This window comes from Asterias rubens, chromosome 20 (assembly GCF_902459465.1).
Source record: "Asterias rubens chromosome 20, eAstRub1.3, whole genome shotgun sequence".
In the NCBI taxonomy this organism is placed as follows: Eukaryota; Metazoa; Echinodermata; class Asteroidea; order Forcipulatida; family Asteriidae; genus Asterias; species Asterias rubens.
In genome coordinates, this window is record NC_047081.1 from 6,389,793 (window position 1) to 6,417,732 (window position 27,940).

The 27,940-nt window shown below is 38.6% G+C and overlaps 1 protein-coding gene across 3 annotated transcripts in view; it reads left to right on the forward strand.

The window, feature by feature from the left end:
* The first annotated feature begins 3,385 nt into the window (after positions 1–3,385).
* LOC117303743 (Golgi-specific brefeldin A-resistance guanine nucleotide exchange factor 1-like) overlaps positions 3,386–27,940 on the forward strand; it is a 52,007-nt gene continuing 27,452 nt past the window's right edge. The window contains exons 1-9 of one of the 3 annotated variants that reach the window (XM_033788059.1): positions 3,386–3,513; positions 7,512–7,834; positions 9,757–9,823; positions 21,669–21,800; positions 22,457–22,575; positions 23,421–23,529; positions 25,403–25,506; positions 25,866–26,309; positions 27,270–27,441. In XM_033788059.1, coding sequence (XP_033643950.1) covers positions 7,706–7,834; positions 9,757–9,823; positions 21,669–21,800; positions 22,457–22,575; positions 23,421–23,529; positions 25,403–25,506; positions 25,866–26,309; positions 27,270–27,441 — 1,276 coding nt within the window. In that variant the 5' untranslated portion in view covers positions 3,386–3,513; positions 7,512–7,705. Of the gene's footprint in view, positions 3,514–7,511; positions 7,835–9,756; positions 9,824–21,668; positions 21,801–22,456; positions 22,576–23,420; positions 23,530–23,676; positions 23,724–25,402; positions 25,507–25,865; positions 26,310–27,269; positions 27,442–27,940 lie in introns of those variants that run through there. The other 2 variants (XM_033788061.1, XM_033788062.1) reach the window with 2 other exon arrangements.

The window sequence follows — 27,940 nt, forward strand, 5'->3', positions numbered from 1 at the left end:
ATGAAAATTGTCACACGAGTTGTGTGCTTTCAGATGTTTGATTTCGAGACCTCAAAATTCTAAATCTGAGGTTTCGAAATCAAATTCGTGGAAAATTACTTCTTTCTCGTAAACTACTTTACTTTACTTCAGATGGAGCCGTTTCTCACAATGTTTTATACTATCAACCTCTCCCTACTACTCATTACCAAGATAGGTTTTATGCTAACAATTATTTTGAGTATTTACCAATAGTGTCCACTGCCTTTAAGGCTTTACGTTTCATTCATTATGCCCGTTATTGGCCGCTAGCAAAAAATGATTCATCATAACTTGAAATATGCCTTAAATTCCGATATCTGAGAGGGGAGCACAAAACCCTTCATAGGCCTTATAGATTGCATCAGAGAGACATGCAAAATAATTATTTTCCCGGTCCCTTAAGCGGGCCCGGACCGCGCCGTAAAGGCTTAACTCGGTCACATGCTCACACTTTGAAAGATTTGCCCCCAAACAAAATGTGTGACATTTCTTCGCACCTGAAGATGCTCTTAACCCAAAAGGTATACGGCTGCTCACATTTTAAAGGCTTTTTGTTCTGTTTAATTCATGATTATGCCTGTTATTGGCCTAAGATTGCACCATCCACAGAGCATATTTCACGGGCCCTTGAGCGGACCTGGACTCCACGCCGCAAAAGACCCCCCCTAAAACTTCTTGTGGATCCATCCTTGATGATGCTGGTCATTATTGGGATGCAACGCTGACTGAGCATTAAATGCAGAAATAATAAGGATACGAAGCTAAAATTATACTAATACACTACAGCAAACAAACGGTGCATCAAAACTTGAAAAAGGCCTTAATTCGAACATCTGAGAGTGGGCACATCACCCCTCAGACTTTGCTGCACAAGAGAGCATCTACACAGCCAAACATTTTCCCCGGGCACTTAAAGCGGGCCCGGACCCCACGTCGTAAATATGATGACTTTCCCCCATTTTTCAAGACAGACAGACAGACAGACAGACAGACTGACGCCCATGAAACCCACAATATATTTGAAGTAAGTTTTGGGGGGACATTGGACCCCTCATGCACAATCTGCGGTTTCGGTGTTTTAACTCTTGGGGACACCCATGATCAACAGGCGTTTAGGTCGGCCCTACCAGACGCTTAATGAAAACTGCTGAGCAGCAGCAGCAGCAAGTCAGTTTATGCAGGGAGGATGGTTTATGGGTGCACCCCACCAAATAATCTCCCATAGCACGCAGTGCAAAATGCTGAAAATACACGAAAAATACTTAAAAGTCTCACAGCTTTTAACTTGAAATGGAAAATTATTGATTGACTCTTGAACTTTTATTCTCTGCTCAATTTTATATGGGGAGTCTCTGGGCCCGTCGAGTTATTCCCCCTCCAAGTAAAAACACCCCTTCACAGGTCTAATTTTCAAAACGTCCGAGCATCAATCTTGAAAAATATCCCTACACCTCTCAGCAAATAGGACCATTTATTTCAGGGCCTATGTCATCCAAAATACCTCAAGCTGGAAGTCAATAACCCCCAGGTCACAGTTGGGCAACATTTTTACACTGAAACACTTTCTGGGGCTCTCAAACTTGTCTAATATAGAATATTTTCAGGGCCTACACAATATTAGTTTGCTCGACGCTCTGTTTTCTCCTATTTGGTGGGGGCACCCTTATGTTTCGTGTTTGACAGTGCCCTCTATCGTCGCAATTTTCCCCATCTAAATACCTCAAGTTTGAAGTCAACGCCCGACTATAATGGGCATGGGACCGGCAATTTTAGAGCTCTCAAACCGGCTCTCAAATCTGTCTTACATCTCTCAGTGCCCGCAACATGCATGAGGCCGATGCTCTGTTTCTTCCCTATCTAGGGGAGCCGGGGATCGGGAGGGGTGCACCCCGGGGCCTATAGGGATAGAGGCAGATATGAACGAGGAGTGATGTTGCCACACCTCGAGTGAAGTAGAGGACGACGTCCAGAGAAATAATAGAGAAAGACCGTACCAACACTGTAGCGCATGCAGTGGGCTATAGGTGCTGGCGGGGTTTGGATACTCGGTAGGGTCCAAAGACTGGACTAACGCCGATAGAGAAAGAGTAAAGTAAACCATAGGCAGATAAAAAATACTGTACAACAACAGCAATAGTTAAAAGGCAATGACAACAATGAAGTCAGAATCCGACAACCACCCAAACATACAGTCACAGTAGTTATTTTATTTCTTTATTTTAAATCACTATTACAAGTTGGACAGGGCCTGTTACGGTTAAACAAAGAAGTATCAAAAACCTATCATTAATTAAATTTGAGATGTAAAACCGGACCGGGCCCTGTCAACGATATTATTCATTAATTAACAAACTCCTTGTCGATTGTTAGACGGAATTTTTGTTTATGCTTTTAGAACTATTATTATAAAGAGGTAATTTTTTGGGGAAGATTGGGATAGAACTTTTGACATAATATTGTCCTTATATAGAATATACAGGACAGTCATGCAGGGTTTTCTTCTTAGTAAATGCCTATATAGATTCATTATGTAATGCTTAAACATGTTTGATCTTGTTGCAGAGACGAGCGCATTTTTGTTTACATTTTCAATGTTTTCATCAGTGAATTAATTCTTTACAATTTTAGCACAACCTTTGACAATAAAAATTCATTTGACTGGCAAATATTTCATGTGCCACTATGAGCCGGATTATCATGTGCAGGACCCTCCAAATATTTTGAATAATACAGTTTTGGGGTCATGCAACTAATACATTCTGTAATTATAGAATGATAGGGCCTATATCACAACCTGGGGTTCTGATTTTCAACTTTTGAGGAGATGCCTAAATTTGTGTTTTAAAGTTGGTCCATCAGATCATGGATTTTATTCCTCCATGATTAGATTTGGAATTGGAGAAGTGCCTTGACCTGTAAGAAACTAGAAGTTTAGTGGTCTGAACTCAGAAGTTTAGTAGTCTGAGTATCTGATTGGTTTTTAAGTTTGAGAATTTTTTTTATTTTAATTAGCATTTCAGTATTTCTTATGATTTTTTTTTCGAGTGCACCCCCTGTTTAGGCCGTGCCCGAAACGGCGACTTCGGCTACAACTTACAGCTAGGAAGTCGGTCCGAAACACAAGGTACACACGGACTTTTTAGACAGTAATTCGAACAGCGACCTCTCTTGATTGAAACAGTTTTACATTGGTAATCAAACACCCACGTACGATTTGCATAGTTAATCTGCCGATTACCAATGCTTTAAACGTCAGCTCATTACGTCTATTCCCCGGACTTCGCTAGTAGAAAATACTCAAATATACTGCAAGATGTCCGTCTATCCGTATTTAATCGTACATGCGCACCACGTCATTGCCGACGACGTCGATTTTTCCAACGATCTGTCGACGGGAGAATCTTTTGCCGGTAAAAAATAACCACTATATCAACACATTCTTTCATAAGGAAAGTTGTTAAAATCTGGACGAGCAACTTCGTACAAAAGTTGGTAAGTTATCTGTGAATTTTCTGCTGGTTTTAACACTGCATTCATTTACATTTTTGGTTCAATTCACTCGTCAACAACACGGCGTACGGCCGAGCCGAAGCCAAGGGGGTGTACCATGATATGATGATAGGGGCCGGCGGGGGCGACGGTGTTCTGTTTTGTTTGGGAGATATGCAGTGATGAAAACGGTGGGTGGTGTGTTTTTTAAAAGGGAGTCCGTCTTTTATATTATTAAAAAACCATTTCGTCGGGAAAGACAAACATAAATGATAATTTTTGTCGAAATTTTTTAGGGATTTTGTACATCTACAGGGAGTACAGGTCCCTGTACTGTAGATGTACAAAATCCCTAAAACATTTCGACAAAAATTATCATTTACGTTTGTCTTTCCCGACGGAACCTAGCCCACCCTCCGCTTTTATTTAACATCGGTCTCATCACTGTCGCCATTATTACAGCCCACCTTCGATACATGTCTAAACGCTAAATGTAGTTTGATTGCAAATTTCTCCCTTTTTAAAAAAGTCCTTTACTACTCCAACGTACCTCATTTTATTCCTTACATTTGATGAATTACTATGACACATAACAGGCTTACTAAATGATGACTTTGTCCAGATGGGATGATTTGAAAATTGGTCAAAAACAAACGTGTACAAAAATTACATTTGTCTGACTTGTTCATGGGCGCCATGCCCAAACCAGCGACTTTGGCCACAGCTATGGCTAGATTGGCGCATCTGCCTATTCTCAAACATTGACGGACGAGCTGACCTAGCTGCTGTCTGTAGCTGCTGTCTGTAGCTGTCGCCATTTCGGAGACGCTACAGCCTAACTACTAACTAAGGGTAAAGCCTCCTATTTCTTCCCATGATCCCACAGTGCCTTGCTGCCATTCAGCAAAATCAGCCAGGCAGAAATGGTGACGGTCTTTGCCCGAGAGAGATGAGTTCTTACTTCTTTTTGATAAGGGTGGACTCTGCCTGGGGAGTAGGCCTTCCCTTGGAGACTAGGAAAATTAACTACTCAACTTGTCGCACCTATACTGTAGTCGCGACTATGACATTAAATCACTAGTCACGACTATAACTAATACACCTATCAATTGTAAGATGCACTACTTGACCCCCGGGGGGGGGGTGCGTCACTGTCCACATGTGAGTCGGATTTGCGTGTCCAAAGACCAACCTGAGTCAAAAAATTGACACACTTGTTGCAGATTTGGACGGTCCTCCGAACGATTTTTTGACTAACCAATCGCGGGAAAACCACGGACAAACATTACCTACGCACATAAAATCTCTTGTAAACTACGCAGGTGCAGTGAATACCAAGTAATTCAACCTTACACCTACGAGAGCGAGGTTCGCGGTTTTGCAAGTGCACGCACGATTTGAGGTGTTCGAGGTTGTACCGCTTGATTTTCGAGACGAGCGGTTCCCAGCGCACTAGCTATTAAAACGCAAAGAAAACAGAGAGGGGCCGGAATACACACAATTCAAAGCACAGCGCACACGTGTGTACACGATGGTGCACAATCTTCAAATTGCTCGATACACAACTGGAACTGCCTGTTCTGCATAGCACAAATTATAGTTGCGCAAATTAGTTGATTGCGCTCGACAGATGAGCGACAGCGGATGCGTGTTTTGCTGCAAAATAAACGATCGCAATCACGATCGCGGCTAATTAAATCAAGCAAAACACAGTTTGTGGCATTGAAAGGTTGGAATGTCTGCAAATACGAAGGCAGGGAGGTGAAGGTGGCTTCATTATTTCTCCACCAAATAAACAAATGTTGAAATGGACATCGACGGAACATGACGTACCTCGACGCACCTCTTAAAGATTTTTTGACTGACGACTATTGGATTTTGACGTACCCACCGTCACTTTTTTGAGAGTAAAGACGCAGACTTGACGCACCCTCCCCGGGGGTCAAGTAGTGCGTCTTACAATTGATAGGTGTATAATCTTAAAGGATTGTGTCGCTGTTGTCTGAATGTGTTTTTCAATTAAGTAATGTTGTCGTTAATAATCATGAGCGACACAATTGGTTTACCAAACAGGTATTTACTTACTATTTTTGTAGTACAGTAGCAGTGCTGGCACAATTTATCGTGCTCTCAAAACCCACCTTTTCGCCTCTTTGTAGCTGGTCGTCTTTATCTTTACTGTTATTATTATTATTATTATTATTATTTCATTTTATCACAGCATGCAAAAGAAAGATCTCATTTTCCTTTGTGCCGGTAACTCCTCGAGCCAGGCTACATCCCGTAGCCTTATATCTCAAGGGTCTTTCTCAGGATCCTCGCTGTTCCCAAAAGCGCTGCCTTCTGTAACAGATCTACCCTCACATTTGTCCCTAACTTATTAATTATTAATAACTTATTAATTATTATTATTATTATTATTATTATTATTATTATTATTTCATTTTATCACAGCATGCAAAAGAAAGATCTCATTTTCCTTTGTGCCGGTAACTCCTCGAGCCGGGCTACGTCCCATAGCCTTAGATCTCAAGGGTCTTTCTCAGGATCCTCGCTGTTCCCAAAAGCGCTGCCTTCTGTAACAGATCTACCCTCACATTTGTCCCTATTTCATCTAGATGTTTCCCCAGTGCTTTGGGAATGGTGCCAAGTGCTCCAACCACCACGGGGACTACTTTTACCTTTACCTGCCAAATCTTACGAAGTTCCCTGGCCAGGTCCTGGTACTTCTCGATCTTTTCCATCTCCTTCGAAGCTACCCTTATATCACCTGGCACAGCTATGTCAATGAGATGACACATCTTCTTCGTCTTATCTAATAGCACAACATCCGGACGCCTATGTTGTATAACATGATCGGTCTGAATGTTAAAGTCCCATAGGATCTTGACCTAGTCGTTCTCTACAACTTTCTCCGGAACATGGTCGTACCATTTCGCAAGCACTTTGACACCATACTTCTTACACAGATCCCAGTGAATCACCTTGGCCAGCTTGTCATGTCTTCCTTTGTACTCCGTCTGGGCCATCTTACTGCATTCGCTAACAATATGAAATACAGTCTCCTCTGCTTTATTATTATTATTATTATTATTATTATTATTATTATTATTATTATTATTATTATTATTATTATTTTTATTATTATTATTATTATTATTATTATTATTATTATTATTATTATTATTATTATTATTATTATTATTATTATTATTATTATTATTATTTCATTTTATCACAGCATGCAATAAGAAAGATCTCATTTTCCTTTGTGCCGGTAACTCCTCGAGCCGGGCTACGTCCCGTAGCCTTAGATCTCAAGGGTCTTTCTCAGGATCCTCGCTGTTCCCAAAAGCGCTGCCTTCTGTAATAGATCTACCCTCACATTTGTCCCTATTTCATCTAGATGTTTCCCCAGTGCTTTGGGAATGGTGCCAAGTGCTCCAACCACCACGGGGACTACTTTTACCTTTACCTGCCAAATCTTGCGAAGTTCCCTGGCCAGGTCCTGGTACTTCTCGATCTTTTCCATCTCCTTCGAAGCTACCCTTATATCACCTGGCACCGCTATGTCAATGAGATGACACATCTTCTTCGTCTTATCTAATAGCACAACATCCGGACGCCTATGTTGTATAACATGATCGGTCTGAATGTTAAAGTCCCATAGGATCTTGACCTGGTCGTTCTCTACAACTTTCTCCGGAACATGGTCGTACCATTTCGCAAGTACTTTGACACCATACTTCTTACACAGATCCCAGTGAATCACCTTGGCCAGCTTGTCATGTCCTGGTACTTCTTCTTCTTCTTATTATTATTATTATTATTATTATTATTATTATTGTTATTATTGTTATTATTATTATTATTATTATTATTATTATTATTATTATTATTATTATTATTATTATTATTATTATTATTATTACTTCATAAAAAAACAACTAGTATTAGCTTTTATTTTTAGTTGATATCATTGTGTTTTCTTTTTTATCTAGGTTCACGATGGCTATTCCAGTCAAACACACGTTCAACTTGTAAACAAAACGACCGGTGGATGAAAAGGAACTTTATTGAAAAGAGATACCATACAATTTCAAGCCGAGAACTAATGTAGAACTTTTTGCTACTTCCAAAGTAATTTGCGATTTACTTTGAAAGGGTTGATTGACGTCAAAGAATTAAAGTCAAGATGGCGAGTATGGCAACAACACCTCGGATTCAGCCTCCCACAAATGGCGTTTATATCGTCCAAGGAGAGATGTTGTTGGTTTCCACGGCAATGAGACGGAGCTCAAGATGGACTTCTCATTTACCACAGGTAAAGGTTTCTTTGGTCTGATTTTATTTGTTTGAAAATGCTTGGCGAGACTAAGCTTGGGCGATATTGATTTATTTTATTCACTATATATCGCTGACAATATATCGCGATATTCGATATAATCGCGATTAATGAAATTTGACATCATCAGTCTTCAAACTCCAAGTGAAAGTTGTAGAAGAGACAGTCATAGCATTAGAGAGGTGTTCTAATGACCTATTCTTCTGGTTTTACTCCAAACCTATGGGGTGCAAGATGTCTCAGCTAGCAAATACATTGCGATATTTAATCGATATCGCGATATATCGCGATATATCGCGATTATCGCGATTATCGCGATAAACGATATTTCGATTAAAACCAAATCCATCCGATATCGAAATTGTTTCCAAATTAATATCGCGATGTTCGATAATATCGTGATATCGCCCAAGCTTAGGCGAGACCAGGGTTTTCCCTTAGTGGTCTGCTGGCCAAATGCCAGTACACCAAGGTGCCAGTTCAGTTGAAACTCACTGCAAGTGGTCCAGGGCCCAGTTAAGTCAAGCCTGTTGTCAACACAAAAACCTGCTTAGCCGAGGCAGGTCTTGCCTTGCAAACGCAGGTTTACTAGCCAACATTCCAACAGGTTTACATTGTTGCAACTCATTTTTTTGCTTTTAAACATAGAGATTTGTTAAGCAGCATTTTATGCAAAACACCTTTATGAAATTGGGCCCATCTGCCTACAGGTAGTTCAGTATTATAAAGCAGCCCTATTTGATGTGAAATAAATACCAGAGAAAAAGCTGGCAGACTAGTGAAATGACATGTTAACTGATTTTCACAGGTTCGTCATTCAATGCATGCATTGGGATACACCAAGTAAAAATAAATAGGCCTACTGGTCTTTGACAATTACCAAACAATGAGTAGTTATTAAGCTTTTAGGTGTTTTTATTCAAGCCGACTTGAGGTGGCACACGCATGTAGGCTCAATGATCAAGCGTGCAAATTCCCGCCTTTTCATGCTTCGTAAATTGAAGTATCATTACCTAAGCATATCTGATCTTGTTGCTATATACATGTATACATGTACCTCCTTTGTGCGGCCTATTTTGGAGTATGCTGCACCCGCCTTTTCAGGTGCTTTGTAAAGTAAGCAGTGCAATGATCTGGAAAGGGTGCAAAAGCGCGCATGCAAAATTATTCTTGGTAATGTCTACGTGTGCTACTCAAACGCTCTACAATATTTTGCAATATTGAAACACTGGTATGCCGTCGTAACCACTTGTGCCAATCTTTTGCCAAAACCCTCCCTTCATCAGTGCTAAAGCGCCTATTGCCACATGGGTATGATAGTGGGTACCAACTTAGGAACTCCGGATATTTGGGTCAGTTTAAATGCCGAACAGAGCGCTATAGAAAGAGCCCTCTCCCTCACCTCACACGCCTTTTTAACAACTCAATTGCAATGGAATGCACCTTTTTATGCGCCTTTTGGCTGTGTCAGCAATATTTTTATCCAAGTTGTTTTTTCGCAACTTTTAGAACAATTTGTTTTATACATTGTAAATATTTGTCTCTCCCTAGTCAATTATTTCTTGAATGTGTAATAGTTTGATTTTTTTGTAATTTTTAATCTCTGTGCATGTATATTTTCCTGTAACTCGACCTCCGGTCGCCATGGGAATTTGTTGTTTTAAATAATAAACCAATAATGAATGAATGAATGATTGAACATGTCCAGTGCCTTCAATCAGGCATGGAACCTTTCAGCTGATCAGCTGATTTTCTCTTTTTCTTTTCCAAGACAGTCTCATAGAAAACTGAAAAACACTGTGCAAAGTTGAGTGTTATCGGCCATTTCCTCTTTTTTTTTGCAATTTATAAAGTTGCATTCTGTTTAATTGAATCATCTTGACGTGACGTTTCTTCCTCAGGAGGAAGAGCAAGACCCACTGCTTGGAAGTTTCTCTCAGCTCAAGGAAATCTTGAACTCTATCTCGGGTAAGTTCACTCATTGGTCTGAAACTACAATGTATGCCTCGAATTGTGACCTTCAAGGGTCCGGGTAATTTTTACACATACAGTAAGCTCAAACCGTTTGAAGATCAGAGCATTGATTGACTGACACTGGATCCACTGAACCCCTATAATACAGTAAGCTCAAACCGTTTGAAGATCAGAGCATTGATTGACTGACACTGGATCCACTGAACCCCTATATTCAGCCCACTCTTTTATTACCTCTTCAGTCTCCCGAGGATGACTAGAGAAAGCTAAAGCTAGTCGAAACGTTGACTTCACGGTAGTACAGTTAATCACAATCCTAAAAGCCAAAGTAGTAGTCCCAGCCTATTTTCTTTACCATCCGGCGGGTAATAAACGTAGTTAAATAGCAGGACAGTTCTTTTCAGAACTGAGAAGTCTCCCGAACCCCCGAACATCTACTCCGTGGTAGCAGAATAAAGCAAGACAGTTCTCTAAGAACAAACTCTACCTGGCAAGTAGATACACACATGGTGTTACCGCAAACCAAATATATATTGACACCTCACCATGCAATGCCTCAACTCCTATTATGATAGTAGAAAGCTTGTCTTAAAGGCAGTGGACACTATTGGCAATTGTCAAAGACTAGCCTTCACAGTTGGTGTATCTCAACATATGCATAAAATAACAAACATGTGAAAATTTGAGCTCAATTGGTCATCTAACTTGTGAGATAATAATAAAAGAAAAAACAACCTTAAGTCACACGAAGTTGATTGCGTTTAGATGGTTGATTTCGAGACCTCAAGTTCTAAACCTGAGGTCTCGAAATCAAATAGGTGGAAAATTACTTCTTTCTCAAAAACTAAGGCACTTCAGAGGGAGCCGTTTCTCACAATGTTTTATACCATCAACCTCTCCCCATTACTCATCACCAAGTAAGGTTTTATGCTAATAAATATTTTGAGTAATTACCAATAGTGTCCACTGCCTTTAAAATATGACTTGCTGAGATGCTGTAGTTTTTGAGAAATTAGTGAAATAATGTCACAAAAATACAATTTACTTGCTAAAATATTGTACATCTCATGGAGACACTAATTCTTTTTGTGTGACTTGTTTTACTCATTTCTAAAAAACTAAGGGAAGCTTTCTACCATCATCATCTTCAAACTGTGTGAGTTTATATACAATGTAAATTGTGTACATTGTGTTTTGTGTCCTACAAAAAGTACCCAGACCCTTTAAACTCACCTGGAAATAGAATTTGTTTTCTTTCAAACATAAGAGTATATGCTTACAAACAATAAAACAATTTTTTTAGTAATTGTTTGTTACGATTTATATGTTTAAAAAATATATAAAGTTGTTTGGGGGGCTGACTCCGCCTACCCCTTTTGTGACGTCAATCGAGGCAGACTTTGCCTGCAATGCGTATAGTAAACACACACAGTGTGCAAAGTACATGTGCGTCCGAGTCGTGAGTTGGTACATTTCAAAAAGTGTTATTCTGCATTCAGCAGCAATACACCTGGTCGGCATTGCCGGAAAAAAACTTGGTCCGTACATGTACTTCGCAATTGTGTTTACTCTACGCATTACAGGCAAAGTCTGCCTCAATTGTACGAACAGCGCCCTCTCGGGTCGCGATCTACTCTTAAATTTGTAAATAACATAAGAACTGATTTTTTAAAACCTTAGTTAACTGTTTATTCACATTCCACTCTAGTGACAAAAGCTTTATTTTGAAAAAATACCACTTCCAGGTGACTTTAAAGGGTTTGATACATTTTGTAGAACAAGTTTTTGGCCATGACATAAATCTTGGCGACTAATCAACCCCAGTGTTGTGGCTGTGGGAAGGTGTAGGCCTATATATCAAGGCCTAAAATCATATATTGTCAAATGTCAATGGCTCACTGCATACTACACATACCGGAAAGTTGTTTGTTGTCTAGTATATACATGTACTATAGGGGATAATAGAGTCTTTTTCCCTCAGGGCAATCAATGCTATTTTAAGCGGTACTAACTCTTTGATCGGTCAATCTAACTTTACCTTTTTTTTCACACCCTTTTTTTTTGGGGGGGGGGCGCAGGGGTTGGGGTGTCTGTAGTATCATGGAGCAATTGCTCCATGGTAGTATCACATTGTACATGTATGTGTGGACCATGTAACTAAATCAAGCCTGTAGGAGTTCATAACTCTTGTATTAAATGGCACTGTAAGAAACTTTTGGCAATTACTCAAAATAATTTTTAGCATAAAAACTTACTTGGTAGCGAGCAATGGAGAGCTGTGTTTGTGTAAAATACTGATAACCGCTCCCTCTGAAGTATTGTTTTGAGAAAGAGGTACTTGTACATGTAAATTCTCACTCAATTTAAGGATTTCAGGCCTGAAGCCTTTTTAGGCGTCATAAAGCACAAGGGTGTTTTTTCTTTCAATATTCTCTTGCAACTTTGATGACCAATTGAGTCCAAATTTTCACAGATTTGTTACGATTACACATGCTGGTAGTGTAGGCAAGTGAGAATACTGGTGTCCAATGGTGCCTCTAAACATTTGTTGGGTCACAGGTTACATATTTATCGCTTCCCATGCTAGATACTAGGCAATGGTCACACTACAATTGTACACATTGTGTTGTTGTTATTGATTGATTTCCCCCCCCTTGCATCCATTGTTTCATCTTTTATGAATTAGTGATCGTTCAATAAACAGGAAATGACCCAATAACCCGATTCGCTCAGAAGGTTATTTAACAGTGATGTGTTTTCTCCCTTTTTAATGGTAAATCAAGTTTGTGTACACCCTTCCTACTCCCTAAAAAAGAACTAGTGCAAAATAAATAAAATTCAAAAAGAAAAAAGAAAGGAAAAAGATGCTAGAACATTTGCTTGAAATGCAAAATCATGTCTCATGTCTGATCTGAAATATAAAGTGGACTTCAGAAATCTTTTGGGTTGAAAAACAAATCTGTAATCTTAGGTATTACTATTACAATAGGATTTGTTGAGCTGACAAAATAGTCGCAGACAGTGTTCAGGTTTGCTTGATCAACCATCAACATGAAACGACAAACCTGTGAAAACAATTGATTTCGTTCTAAAGTCTCCCCTAAAAAAAGGTCTCAAAATCAAGCGGAAATGTACATGTTTTGAAAATGATATTGTACATTGTAGTACATGTGTGCACAACACTAACTCCGTCAAAGACACGGCTGACTCCATTCGTGCAGTTCACCAGTTTAATTAAGTCTATATGTACACGTACTGGTTCTAAAAAAGCTGCTGAAATTTGATTACGAAGAATCTGGTGTTTACTGCCTTCAGCCCCTTTCACATGAGAGCAATTTAGCAAGGGTCCCTTGCTAAATTGTAGCATGGTTGTAAGATTTTACAAAATGCACCTCGTGTGAAAGGACAATAATTTTTGGAGTGTTCAGGGGGCCCTTGTCAAATCTTGTCCAACATTGCTACATTTTGTCGGAGGTCCGGACCTACGACAAAATCTTACACTAGCGGAAGTTTTGACCAAGGACGCGGGCTACATCATCGTGTGAAAGGAATCCTTGTTTATTGAACGACATCCTAGGTGAAGAAGCCCATACAGCGCGTGCTATTGTTGGTGCTATCTTGTCCAATCAAGTTGATCAGGATTTCCAATTCGTCATATCACTCTCCTGTGCACAAGGGTTGTTAGTTTTTTAACTTTGCAGTGGGAAAGCTCTCAAAATCAGTCACACGTGGTGATAACAAATAAACAATCCACGCTCATAAATTTTGTAGCAAGGGACCCTGGCTACATTTTGGCAGTGTGAAAATGGCCATAAAGGTATTATGAAAAAACAAACATTGTTTTTAGAGGGTCTGGGTACTTTTTGTAGGACTAAAAACACAATGCAGGCCTGATACTTCATGGAGGCAATGTGGGTGATTACCTCCATGCCCCTTGGTCATTGCCTTGGTGCCCTTGAAATGCTGCAGTAGAAATTTAAAATGTCCTCAAAGGGTGCCCTTTACCAAGGAGAAAATGCCTCGGTGCCCTTGCCCTTTCAATAAACGAAGCATACAGGCCTGCAATGGTCACTGATTTACATTAAACTTACACAGTTTGAAGATAATGATGGTAGAAAAGCTTCCCTGAAAATATAACATACAGTACGTGCTGTCTTGCTTGCTGAGGTGGTGAGTTTTTTGAGAAATGAGTAAAACAGTTATCATGAGACAAAAATTATTTTAGCATGTAAAAACGAATTTTCATAACATTGTTTTACTAATTTTTCAAAAACTTACAGCAACTAATATTTTCAGGTATGGTTTCTAATATCGTTATCTTTAAATGGTGTAAGTTTAATGTAAATCTGTGGACATTGTGTTTTGTGTTACTAAAAACACCAAATTCCTTTGAAGGCAAAGTATACCATTCGTGTATAGAACCGCTCGACTGCTTTAAAATATAGAACATGCATTTGTACATCTGTAAATTTAAAAAGGTGGTTGTGTTTTTGTTAAAAAGGTGGTTGTGTTTTTGAGATATTGCCGCAAATCCTGAGGGAACATTTGTCCACGCAGAAAGACTAATCCCTAATATAGGAATGCGCACTCTGATTTTCAGATTCAATTTTGGGGCATAAAAACTGTTATCTTTTTACATTTATATCGAGGTTACTTTGAAGTGAAATGTTTCTCAAAATGCTCCATGCTAGTAGGCTACCAAATGATGCTTAATCAATGGTTTTTTATTGCCATTAATTTTAGGAGGGATTACCAAACATTGTATTATTGTATACCTTCCCTTTAATATGAGTCTGAAAGCTGACTGATTATAAAGATCAGACTACGCTGACAATTTCTTTCGCTGAAATATGTTTCGCCAAATTATTTCCCTGAAATGTAATGAAGTCATTTTTGAGAAAACTGTATTTGAAAACTAGGGCCACTGATTTTCCGCGATCGCGGAAAACGGACGGAATTCGCGGAATCCGCCCTTTGAAACGGAAAACGGGATTTCAGAAAATTTGATTTTTTTTTTTTTTTTTCTTGACGCCAAAACTATTGAAATTGCATTCTTTATTAAGATTCTTTTTGTTAAACTAAAAATGCATCAGAAATCGACCATTAAAAAGTACGAGATCGTAACCGTGGATCATTCTGTTCTACTTCACACCATCCTCAATGTTTACACACATGATGTACACACGTTGTTAACATGGTTAAGCGAAGGGCATTATTCGCGGCACGTTTTAAACATTTTTTGTTCACCCAAATTGCACTTTCTCCCTCTCTTTTACCAACAATAATACACAAACTAGCTTACCTATGATCTATAAGAACACATACAATGTTTTTTCATCTTGGAAAGGTCTAAAATAAAACCGTAAACTGTCAACATTCTGTCGCCAAAGCGAAAACAAAATGGCTGACATTTTGTTTGTGGATGGAGAATGGTCACGTCCATAGACTTGTTCCCAAGTCTTTGATCATGCTGAAACAGCGCCCTCTTGTGGATACACTCCTGTCATTAGCCTACAATGTGGCTGATGCAGAGAATCAACTGCAGTTTTAGACTTGGAATCAAGTCTATTACATCATGTGCATTGATACTGCAGTCACAGTGCAACCTTTTTAGAACAGCAGTATACAAAATAATCCACAATTATAAAAAAAAGTATTTTTTTGAAATTTGTCAGTTCAAATGAACATTTTACGAAGTCAACAGTGCAACTTATCTCAAATTGATTTTTATAAGTGTGTCCCTGGGTATTAAACAACCTTTTATCTAATTAAAAAAACATGAAACGGAATTTTTTGTGCCTGAAACGGAATTCATGTTTTTGCCAAACGGAATTCGCACTTTTCTGAAACGGAAAATCAGTGGCCCTAGAAAACCTACCACATACGTAATGATTTGGTTGTTAAAATGAAGGACAATGTGTTTACATGTAGAAAATTTGTGCACGATTTTCGCTATTTTCTGCTAATATTACAATGTACCTGCACAATGGATTTCAGATACATCAAGGCTTAAATATTCGATTGTGAAATTAAAAACCAAAGATTTTTCCCTAAGTTGGTTTTAAAACAGCGAAAATGACACCTCGTTAATTTCAAGGACTTACAAGGGGTGGAATCAAATTTAATTCATTAATTTTGTTTACAATGAAACACAGCTACATGATGTACATGTATTCGTCCGAACTTTTCAAGACTCAAATCAAAATTTCTCGCGCACCATTTCCTGAAATCAGAAATTCAACCAAAGATTTTTCCCTTCGTTAATTATAAAGACTTACGATGAAACATCATTGTGTTTTCGTTACAACGAAGTACTACATGTATTTCTCCCAACTTCTCAAGACTTAAAGTCAATATTTCTCGCAAACATTTCATGATGAAGTAAGGAATGAAACCAAGTAACAAACAACAGACCTCATCTTATGACGTACGCTGTACTTGCCTCATATATTATATGCAAGAGGAGAGATGCAGGGAATATGCTAGGCTCAAGGGTACTAGAGCGTTATGCATCTTCCTCCTCCAGCCACCCCCCCCCCCACTCCTAACATTGCTGCAGCATCCCTATATGCAAGACGTGTGCGGCTCGTGATTCTTAATTGCCTGTCGTGGAGTTTTAGGGAACCATATGGAAACATCTGATCATCTCATATCCCGTATTAAAAATGGTGTTTGCCAAGTAGAAGGGTTGATTATGGTGTACTGTACGTGTTGGTGGCAGCATTATTGTTTGATGAGCAGTAATTAAGATTATTCATCCAAAATTTAAGCAGCGTTTTTTTCTATGTTTGTATATTGGCGCTCGATTGGCTGCCTTGTGTGATTACTGTTGAGATGCATAGTTTGTGTGATTGTATTCTTAATCTATGTCCAATTATTTTATTTCCATACTATAAACAGCAAACTGACTATTATTGCGGGTTGAAGTGATACACTTGCAGTTGAATATGGTGTAATATTGGCAGCATTAGTGTTAAAGATTATTAATCCAAATTAAGGCAGCATTTTTGTTCTATATCGGCGCTCAATTCGCTGCCTCGTGTTATTACTGTTCAGATGCATAATTTGTGTGATTGTATTCTTTAAAATCTATTTCTAATTATTTCATTTCCATACTATCATTGCTGGTTGAAGTGATACACTTGCAGTTGAATATGGTGTACTTTTGGCAGCGTTATTGTTTGATGACCAGTTTAAGATTATTCATCCAAATGATACACTTGCAGTTGAGTACGGCGCTCAGTTCGCTGACTGAGCGTTGCTCTTGCGATTACTGATCATAATATATTATTTGTATGCATAATTTGTGTGATTGTATTTTTATTGTGGTTTTAATTATTTTCCATAATTTCTGCTTGAATTTGTACACTTGAAGTTGATAGAGCTGAGCATTTGAACTAACATGTATCCTGTACACTAAATGTAAATGTTAAAACGCTCACAGGCTTCGCTACTATCTCATTTTTTATATTCAAAAATCAATTAGTTGTGCAAATTATATGAGCTTGGCTGAATTTATGCTTTGGTGTCAAAGTAAAAAAAATTCTTTGTGTCCTTCCTGGTCATTTGAGATATGATCTACTTATGTTTTGATGTTATTGTGTGATGTTAATTGTTATTATCCAGTAATAACTTTCAAATAAAATAAAAAAGACATGAAGGCCTACCATGTTATAAATTAATGAATCAATGTGCGGTCTTTGTTTGAAAGTTTGTTTTGTTTTAAAGACCCTGGACACTATTGGTAATTGTCAAAGACCAGTATCATAAAATAACAAACCTGTGAAAGATTGAGCTCAATTGGTCGTTGAAGTTGCGAGATAATAATGAAAGAAAAAAACACTGTGTCACATGAAGTTGTGTTGGCTTTCAGATCCTTCTAAATCAGAGGTCTCGAAATCAAATTCGCGGAAAATTACTTTCACATCACTTCAGAGGGAGCCGTTTCTCACAATGTTTTTTACTATCTACCGCTCCCCATTACTTGTTACCAAGTAAAGCTTTGTGCAAATAATTATTTTGAGTACATTGTAATTACCGATAGTGTCCACTGCCTTTAAACATTAATGCCAAAAACAATTAGGTATAATTTGTTTTTCCTTTCCATAAAACAAATGCTACTAATAATAAGGTTATTATTGATGAATTACTTTGAGAGATATGGTACATGTATCAACAGCTGATGAATTCAACCCATCTCCCCCCAAAAAACTACCCCACTAACACAAAACACACCAACAAAACATTAAGTAAAAATAAAATTAAAAAATTAATAAATAAATAAACAATTTAAAAAGAGAAATGTAAAATCATATCTTTAAGTCTGTGGGAACTTTCTGACGGGTGTACCAAGGGCAAGGTCAGGGGGCAACGTAGGCCATTGCCTTGGTGGCATCTGTGCATTGTTCTAGGTCTGCACAGCTATATTGTAGCATACTTAAAGGCAGTGGACACTATTGGTAATTACTCAAAATAATTATTGGCATAAAACCTTACTTGGTGACGAGTAATGGGGAGAGGTTGATGGTATAAAAACATTGTGAGAAACGGCTCCCTCTGAAGTGCCATACATTGTAGTTTTCGAGAAAGATGTAATTTTCCACGAATTTGATTTCGAGACCTCAGATTTAGAACTTGAGGTCTCGAAATCAACCATCTAAGCGCACACAACTTCGTATGACAAGGGTTATTTTTCTTTCATTATTATCTCGCAACTTCGATGACTGATTGAGCTCAAATTTTCACAGGTTTGTTATTTTATGCATAATGTTGAGATACACCAACTGTGAAGGCTAGTCTTTGACAATTCCCAATAGTGTCCACTGCCTTTAAATTCTTTTAAGGCACTGAACACTATTTGGTGATTACTCAAAACAATTGTTCGCATAAGAAACTTACTTGGTATCGAGCAAGGGAGAGCTGTTGACTAAAACGGTTCTCTTTTGATAACATAGTTTTTTTGAGAAAGAGGTAAATTCTCACTCAACTTTTAAAATACTTCAGGCCTGAATTATTTTATAATGCATCTGAAATAAAAAAAAATGATTTTTTTTTTTCCTTTATTTTTTCGTAAATTCGATGACCAATTGAGTCAACATTTTCACAGGTTTGTTATTTCATGCATGTTGGGATACACAAAAGGGCCAAAGCCAAAAGTATCGTTTGTGTGACAGGACGGAATTTGATGTGGTATTTTCAGTGCATTTAATAATTGAACGATAAAATCAGAAATTAATTTATGGTGTGTAAACAAGGAACCAACTGACCCAAGCAAGCTCCCCCAAAAAATTGAATAGTATTTAGTTTGTTGCCATAGTAACACAAATTTATTCGCGCGACAGGATGGATCGATAGAAACATGTGTTTGAAACATTCAATTAACTTTTAGATTTTTATCAAATTTAAAGCAACTAAATACATTGTTTTATTTTATAATCAAGTATACCCTCATATACTCTAACCTACAGAAAAAGAATAATTTTTGCATGTTTCTTTCTTTCAATTACTGGAGGATTAATTATGATATACATGCGACAGGACGGAAATGTGACAGGATGGAATTTCGTTCACATGGTCTTAATCAACTATAACCATTATAAAAATGGGTCTAATTAAATGTTTTTAATCTATTTTAAGCCAGTGTATAAATAACCATATAAAAACAAAACATACAATGGGAAACTGACTAAATAATTCTGTCCTGTCGCACTTGTTTTCCGTCCTGTCGCACCTATTTCCGTCCTGTCGCACTTGTTTTTGTCCTGTAATGAACACTACGGATTGCCTCATTAAGTTAATTGGAAGAATTAATTGAAAGCAAATATGCTTAAAGTGTCAAACACACTTGTCATTGATAGTTTGGAAGAATTCATACAAATAAGTTCAAAATTAAGCATTTGAATATTAATTAATAGATTAAAAAATGCAACAGGACGGAATTGATACCTTAAGATTTGCATATTCACATAAATTAAAAAAACTATTTTAAGTATTTGGTTTAGATACATGTGCTCCATGACCAGCTAGTCTATACACAAAAATAAAAAAACTGATAAATCTGTTAATTAAGTTGTTATAGTTTTAATTAGTCATTCCGTCCTGTCGCACTCTAAGCGCTCGTTTCTTTCATAATTAGCAGACTTTATTGGAGACTATATCTCATTTTCTTTTTTTAATCCTGAAACTTTAGATATTACTCTACATAGCTACATACTTATTTCACCCAAAAGAAAGACTTGAAAATGTATAGCTCAGGATGACCGCTTTTGGCTTTGGCCCAAAATGAGAATACTGGTCTTTGGCAATTACCAATAGTGTCCAGTGACGGTTAATAGAGTATTCTAAGCTATCAATAAAGACACCTGCAAGGTGGAGGTGTAGTGAGTGGGTGTATGCTTAGAGCAGGAGCCAAGTCTTTTAATCAACCTCATAAGACTTATATTCATTGGTTTTCAAGTGTAAAAACAAACAAGCAACCTGACACTGTACAGCTATGGCTAGACTGTTGCTAAGGATGTCCTACTTCAGCGCATGATGATGTGGAAATCTAGCCGTAGCCGTAGCTGTATAGCCACTAAATTGGACTCAGCCTGTGGCTGGACAGAAACCTGCCAACCGTTGGCAGTTTCTTAGAATGCAAAGGTCAAACTGAAATGAAGAAAACAAGTCACAGCGTGACCTACAATAGCACTGTGGCTGATGCACTGGACAAGAATCTGCTAACGTTTTAAAACAAGTTTTTTGGGTGTAAATCCATTCATTGCAAATACTTACATATTTTATATATTATATTTATTGGTTTATTTCATAAAAACATTACAAAGAAATGAACAGTATGACAACCGATATGGTTGAATTGCACTTAAAAAGAGCTAAAGGTTAAACAGTTAAAATACACAATAGATAATGAGCAAGTATTACAAACAATCAATACAACAAACTTAACCAAAAAGAATGAGACTTACACAAAAAGACGTAATCAAAGGGACAAATTGTGGATAAAAAGCCAGCATTAAAATCCATGTATTGTAAGTTGTGTACGGGCGTAAGTTCACTGGCCTCCGGCCTGTGGTCCAGTGTTAATTTCCAGCCCTGATTTATGCATTTTTAATTATTCCAATTAGCTAACCCAAGAGTCAGCATTGCAAGGACATTGTTAGATTAAACAAATGAGCGCAGAATTCGGTAAAAATTCATTCAATGTACATGTAGCGCTTGTGGACTGCATTCACAAAGTTTTTTTAAAATCACAACTCAAAACTTTTCATTTTAAAAGAAAGCCTTTGGTTGGGGGTAGTGAGTTTTGTATCTGTTGGTTTTATATGTTCTAGTTTATATTTGTGTGTGAACTTTTTAAATGTTTTCGTGTTCCAAAGTTGCATTGTTTTTACTGCCTTCTTTGTTTTATGGTGTTCATGCACCTTTTTTGCCTGTTAAAGTTTGAAAGCTGTTTTGCTTATATTTTTACTGGTGTACTTTTCTTAAAACTGTTAACTTAATGTATGTAATTTACTTAATCTTTAGCCATTTTTACTGTTGTATCCAATGAGCTGTCTTAGGGAAATTTGTCCCCCTGAAGTTCTGTCCCCCACATGGAAAATTAGCATGGGCTGGAGGAGGGGAAAGTCAAAAGAGGGTGCTATCAGAAGAAGTTTCATGCTTTCAAGCACTGTGTTAATATTTAATTGATTATACAACTGGGATAGCTAGTCACCTCTTGACCCACGTTTGCCATTACTTTGAATATTTGATGCTCGACTGTCTAAAATATTCTTAGTTAAGGCATAAATCACCTGTCCTCTGTATAATCAAACAAACTTTTCTTTATCTATCCCGGCAGATATAACAGAGATTGAGCCCAACGTGTTTCTCTGTCCGTTTCTTGACGTCATCCGTTCAGAGGACACTACCGGACCAATCACAGGGCTTGCTTTGTCTTCCATCAATAAATTCCTGTCTTACGGGATGCTGGGTAAGATTAGATGTTTCTTCAGAAACCTTACTGCCTCCCCACAAGACCATCATAACCATTGCCCGCTCCTTTTCCCTCCCCAATGACCATCGTCTTGTTACCTACACAACAACTCCTAACAAGTCCCAACGACTTGACACTTGAGCTTGAACATAAGATATGTGGGGGCCCAATCTCATAGAGCTGCTTTGAAGCACAACATTTGCCTGAGCACCAACAATTGTGCTAACCAGAATTATGTTTCAAACTGAAATACCATGTCATATTTATAGAGAAAGGATATATTTATTCTCGATGGCCATGCATATTTTTTACCGTTGATTTTTGCTGGGAATAAAGTTGGTAAAGCACTGTTTTCAGCTTAAAACAGCTGTACACCATTGGCACCCCCCTGCGTGGCCCAATTTCATAGTGCTCCTTAAACACAAGAATTAGCAATGTGCAACAAAATGATGCTTACTAGACTAAGCCAAATACTCTGTCAGTGTCACTAACAACTTGTGACTGGTATCCTGCTCATTTTCGCTTATCAGCAAATTAGTAAGCAATAGTTTCAGCTTAAGCAGCTTTATGAAAATGTGCTGAATGTTGGTCAGAATTCTTCGGCTACATTGAGGCATTGAGGCCTCATTCAAGATTGTTTTCTCTTCTCCCAGATACGTCTATAGAGGGCGCCACCTCGGGCATCGAGAACATCGCAGATGCTGTTACGCATGCCAGGTTCGTGGGTACTGACCCAGCATCTGATGAAGTTGTACTCATGAAGATTTTACAGGTAACGCTTTGGCGATTGATTTGGCTGTCTGTTTGTCTGTTTGTTTTGTGGGGCTGTTTTTGTCTGTCCTTGCAACAAATTTTTAAACAAAGCCTGGATTTCGCAAAAACATTGTATCGTGCACGAAAATGCTCCTTGGTTGTGCACTTGTTTTGTGCGAACTACTTTAAAGCAAGTTCAATGCCCAATAAAAGGCTTCAGGCCTGTAGTCTTTTGTTATTTGAGTGAGAACTTACTTTGTTCTCCGTTTCTCACAATGTTTTTACTATCAAACCAATGTTTTTACTATCAAAAGCTCTCCAATGCTCCTTACCAAAGTTTTTATGCTTACAGTTAGTTTGAATAATGACCAATAGTTTCCAGTGCCATTAAAGGAACACGTTGCCTTGGATTGGCCGAGTTGGTCTTTGAAAAGTGTTTGTAACCGTTTGTTATAAAATGCATTGATTAGAAAGATACTTTAAAAGTATAATATAATGATCCACACAAGTATCACTCGAAATTGCGTGGTTTTCCTTTTACCTCGTTGACAAACACGGACGGCCATTTATCGGAGTCAAACTTTTGACTCCCATAAATGGCCGACCGTGTTAGTTCGCAAAGTAAAAGGAAAACCATGTAATTTCGAGGCAAATGTGTGTGGATCATTGTATTCTACTTTTAAAACATCTTTCTACCCGTATGCATTTTATAACAAACGGTTACACACGCTTTTCAAAGACCAACTCGTCCGATCCAAGGCAACGTGTTCCTTTTATTACAAACAGAAGGGTCCTGATGGAAGAAACAACCTCAGCACAAGTTTCTGAACGTCTGTTTTGTTTTTGATTTGGATCGTTTTGCAGGTTCTAAGGACTTTATTGTTGACACCCGTCGGGGCACACCTGTCTAACGAGTCGGTCTGTGAGATCATGCAATCTTGCTTCAGAATTTGCTTTGAAATGAGACTAAGTGGTGAGATACATTATTTATAGATGTGGGTTTAGTGCAATCTGTGATCGTAGGACAACAAGCTGTAATCTTTAAAGGGACACGTCACTTGGATCGGGCGAGTTGGTCTATGAAAAGTGTTTGACACCTGTCTAACGAGTTTATCTGTGAGATCATGCAATCTTGTTTCAGAATCTGCTTTGAAATGAGACTAAGTGGTGAGATAACTTATCAGGCATGAGAACTTCCGGTTTAAACCGGAATTCCAGTTTTTTTCCTTTCAAAATTGTGGTGTCCTAGTTCGATGTGAATTTGCTATAAAATTCGGGGGGTATGTTTTTGGGGGTATACATTTGGATTTCTCTAATCCCTCTTCTCTAGTCAGACAATGTAAGTTTACCTTTGTAATTGTTATTATCGCGGATCCACACGGCGTTCATAAAAAAACGGCACCTAAACAATAAATTGCCGTCCGGCAGCTGGCCCAGTTTACGGCTTGTGGTTTTCCTGGCATCGCGCATGCATGCAGCAGCAGCGACAGATGTATAAACTTGCCTCATTCCTCATGCCTCATAGTGGTACGGTTCAATAATGTTTGCGTGTAATGCGCTTGCTGCTGCAACAAAGATAACACGTGTGGAGACTTTTGAAAGTGTACTGAAAAAACAATGCACGTGTTTTGCACCATGTGTACTATGTATGTGCAGGTTTGTACACGAACCAATGAACTGCGCGGCACGAATCTGAGATCGTCGGCAGGCCATGGAAAACTGTTACCTGTTATTACCTCACACTGTGTGTCCGGATGACGTTCTTTCTTCATTGGTTCTATTTCTATGTTGGGGTCTAATCTCAACCTCATTCCATGGTGACTAACAACCTTTTTTTTTTTTTTTAAAACACATCGCTCTCGCGAAATATATAGGCCTATATGTGCGTCACCGACGGATCGTTAAAATCACAAACATTTCATTGCAAAAGAATTTCTTTTACACGACCGAATTTCAAATCAAGAACCTATAAAAATGGTTGTTGGTGAGAAAAAAAGCATTTTCAAGGGCAGAAATAAGGGATAAGATCGTCAAACAAATAAAAATTTTATTATTATTATTTTTTGTTGTCCCTTCTTTTTCTGGAATTGTAACAAAATTGCAGGCGAACCCAAAATTGTTTGAATTGTTTGAGCTTTACATTCCTTATTTTCCCTTAAACCTATTATTTTTGTTAAAAAAAAGGAAAAATCATACAAAAGTAGCTCACTTCTACCTGGAAAAATAGGTGTCAGAAATGCATCAGAGAACCAACCCCAGAGCTTCTAAAATTCCCAGGGCCCTTAAGCAGGCCCTGGACGCCGGCCGTAAGGGACTTCGCGATGCGCGCTCGTGTTGTGTGCTTCGCACACACAAATGATGGAATTATGACATTTCCAATCAACTGAATTTTTTTCCTGTTTTTTTATCATCACCCATTCTCATGCCTGATTTATAGATGCGGGTTAAGTTGAGTCTGTGATTGTAGGTCAACAAGTTGTAATCTTTAAAGGAACATTTTGCTATGGATCAGGCGAGATGGTTTATGAAGAGTTTCAAACCGTTTGATATGAAATGCATAGGTTAGAAATATGTTTTTAAAGTAGAATATAATAATCCACCTGGTATGCCTTGAAATTGCACGGTTTTCCTTATAGACGTCGTGAACTAACACGGCACTCTAATTTGTGGAGTCCAATCCATGGCAGCGTGTCCCACTCTAGTCTTTGTTCAACCCAAAATTAGCTAAAATTTACCCAGTTCAGTTTCAGATACTTTAAATTAAAAAAGTTGTCCGTGAAGTATTTTTATTTGAAGAAATGAGTCCCTCTTTTCTCATATTATGTTGCGATGTTTCTTTTTCCTAGAATTGCTACGGCGATCAGCAGAGCACACCCTGGTGGACATGGTGCAGTTGCTTTTCTCAAGACTTCCTCAGTTTAAGGAGGAGAAACTCTCAGGGATGAGAAAGGTACGAAGATGAAAACGACCACCCCCCCCCCAGTCTTATCAACAGGGATGTGATTTCTCCATTTTTATCCAGAAATCTGTAAAATAAAAATTAGATAAAATTCATAAGAAACCATATGGAAAACCCCGGATTGCAGATTAGGGCTTTTTAAACCCAAGATAAATGTATGCAAGAAGGCTTCACACTCGGGAGTTTTCGCGCTCCAAGATATTACGCTGTTCGCTTTTCAACATCCTATCACGTCCCTGTATCAAGTTTTATCTTGTAATTTTTTTCAACCTGCATTGATAAAGGATGCCGGTCTGAAAGTAAAGGTGAGTTGAAACAACTTTCAATTTATTATTATCAATTTTTTTCAGTTGAAGATGCGAGCAGGTGGAATTCCTGATGCGTCACGCCGTCGCCGCTCTCGACCCTCTCCCAAAGTCCGTTCTAAGAAAGATCGCTCAGCCACAAGCCCGACGGATGACTTACCCTCAGTGCAATCGGGGACCCACGCTGCAAATAGCAATGCAGCGCTCTCTCCAGCATCATCTGTGACCTCATCTATTGTCACGGTAGCAACCACTGCGGCAACATCACCAAACGCCCAGTCCTCTGATTTATCTGAGGTGACTCCGCCAACCACGCCCAACATTTCATCAGATGCTGGAGTGGCATCAGAAGACCAGTCCCTGCCATCGTTATCTCAAGAGAGTGATGTTGATATGGCGACGACCTCAGATGGTGACGTTACACCAAGCCAAGGAGGTCAAGTTATCTCAATGCAGGGGGAGCAGCAAGATGAGAGTATCGTGAGCAAGGTAGATGAAAACACAAAAACTGTTAAGCTATGGAAGTTGTTGTACTAAATTGAAGTGCCAAACTGAAGTGCTAAGTTAAAGTGCAAAGTTGAAGTTCTTGGTTGAAGAACACCAGGCCTGAGAGAAGTTTCAAACTGGTGTGAGACAAATATGTGACCTACCAACATAAACTGGCCCATGAAATTTGTGCTAAAGTTACCTATAGCGCCCTCGTTTTATCATGTTGAATCACTTCTAACTGTTCACATTGTACATTTAAACATGGCCATGTGATCTCCTCTTGCTTAGTCAGAATGTAACAACTGTCCCAGCTGTCGATTTCACCAGACTCTTCCTAACTTTGGATTAATCTTAGGACTTGGGACAAGTTAAGTTCCGTATTCATAGATGGTAGGATGCATTGAACCCAAACTAAGTTAGGATGATTTACTCGTCCTAACTCGAGATAGGATTAATCCTAGCGTTTTGTGAAATCGGCTGCAGGTATTTATGAATGGTTCATTGAAACTCAGGATGCACCACTAATTCATAAGAGTGACAGCATTGGATGACGATTCAAGCGCTCTTCCTTCGTTTTCTAATCTCTTTAGCCTTTGACCTCAAAAGCGTGGCATTGCAGAACAGATCACCAATGTCGATTGATTGGACTCCTTAGACCAAAATAAATATTCTTTATTCCCGATTCAAATTTAACTCTTAAATCATTGCAGGACCCGCTGCTAACATATAGTATTCCAACTGCCTCTAGCAACCAGGCAAACTCGGTGGTCTTGTTGGTGATACACTGCTCTAGAATCGCAAAGGTCATGAGTTTGAATCCCACCTGAGTAATATGCCTGTGATTTTGTTCACAGAGCACAGGAAAGTACTGAGTATCAGTGTTAACACTCACCGATGTATGGGTAAAACCAAAACTTCATATTCTTCATCCCGATGCCAATTTCCATCTTTTAAACTCAGAAGTGTGAAGATGCAGAACAGATTGCCGACGTCGAGCGGTCGGACTCCTTAGTAGATGGAGCCGAAGACGCTGAGTCGGTGACGGAGCATTCCGACAGCGCATCAGTGCAAGATTCCGAGTACGTCAATCCACAAGGTGTCAGGTTCACTCCTCACCAGAGACATAAAAATGGTGAGTATGGAAACCAGTGTTGAGACATGGAGGGCGGTGCTAGCTGGGCCTGCCCAGGACTCACAGAGATACCAACATACACGATTTGGGCGTAGCAAATACGATTCCGAGCCGTGACTACGACGCTACGATAATACTCAATAAAACACGCTAAACAAGCCGCCCAATATAATTTTATTAAATCGTACAATACATGCAAACAACTAATGAACTATTAAGTGGAAATAAAAATTAAGAAAAAACTCAAAACAATTGTAACAGAAAAGAAAAAAAAACACTTTTAATTTTAGAACGCAGTGTTGAATAATAGCGGCGAATTCACTCGACCAATGTACGTGTCTCGACGTAATGATTGTTGCGTGCCATCCCCCGCCGCTGGCTGGCCGGTTGATTGAGTGTGCATTTTTTACGCTAGTGCATTTCTGCAAGATCGTACCCATTGATCTCTATTACACGATGGGGAATAGTGCACACGTGCGTGGGGAATGAGGTTGTGTGT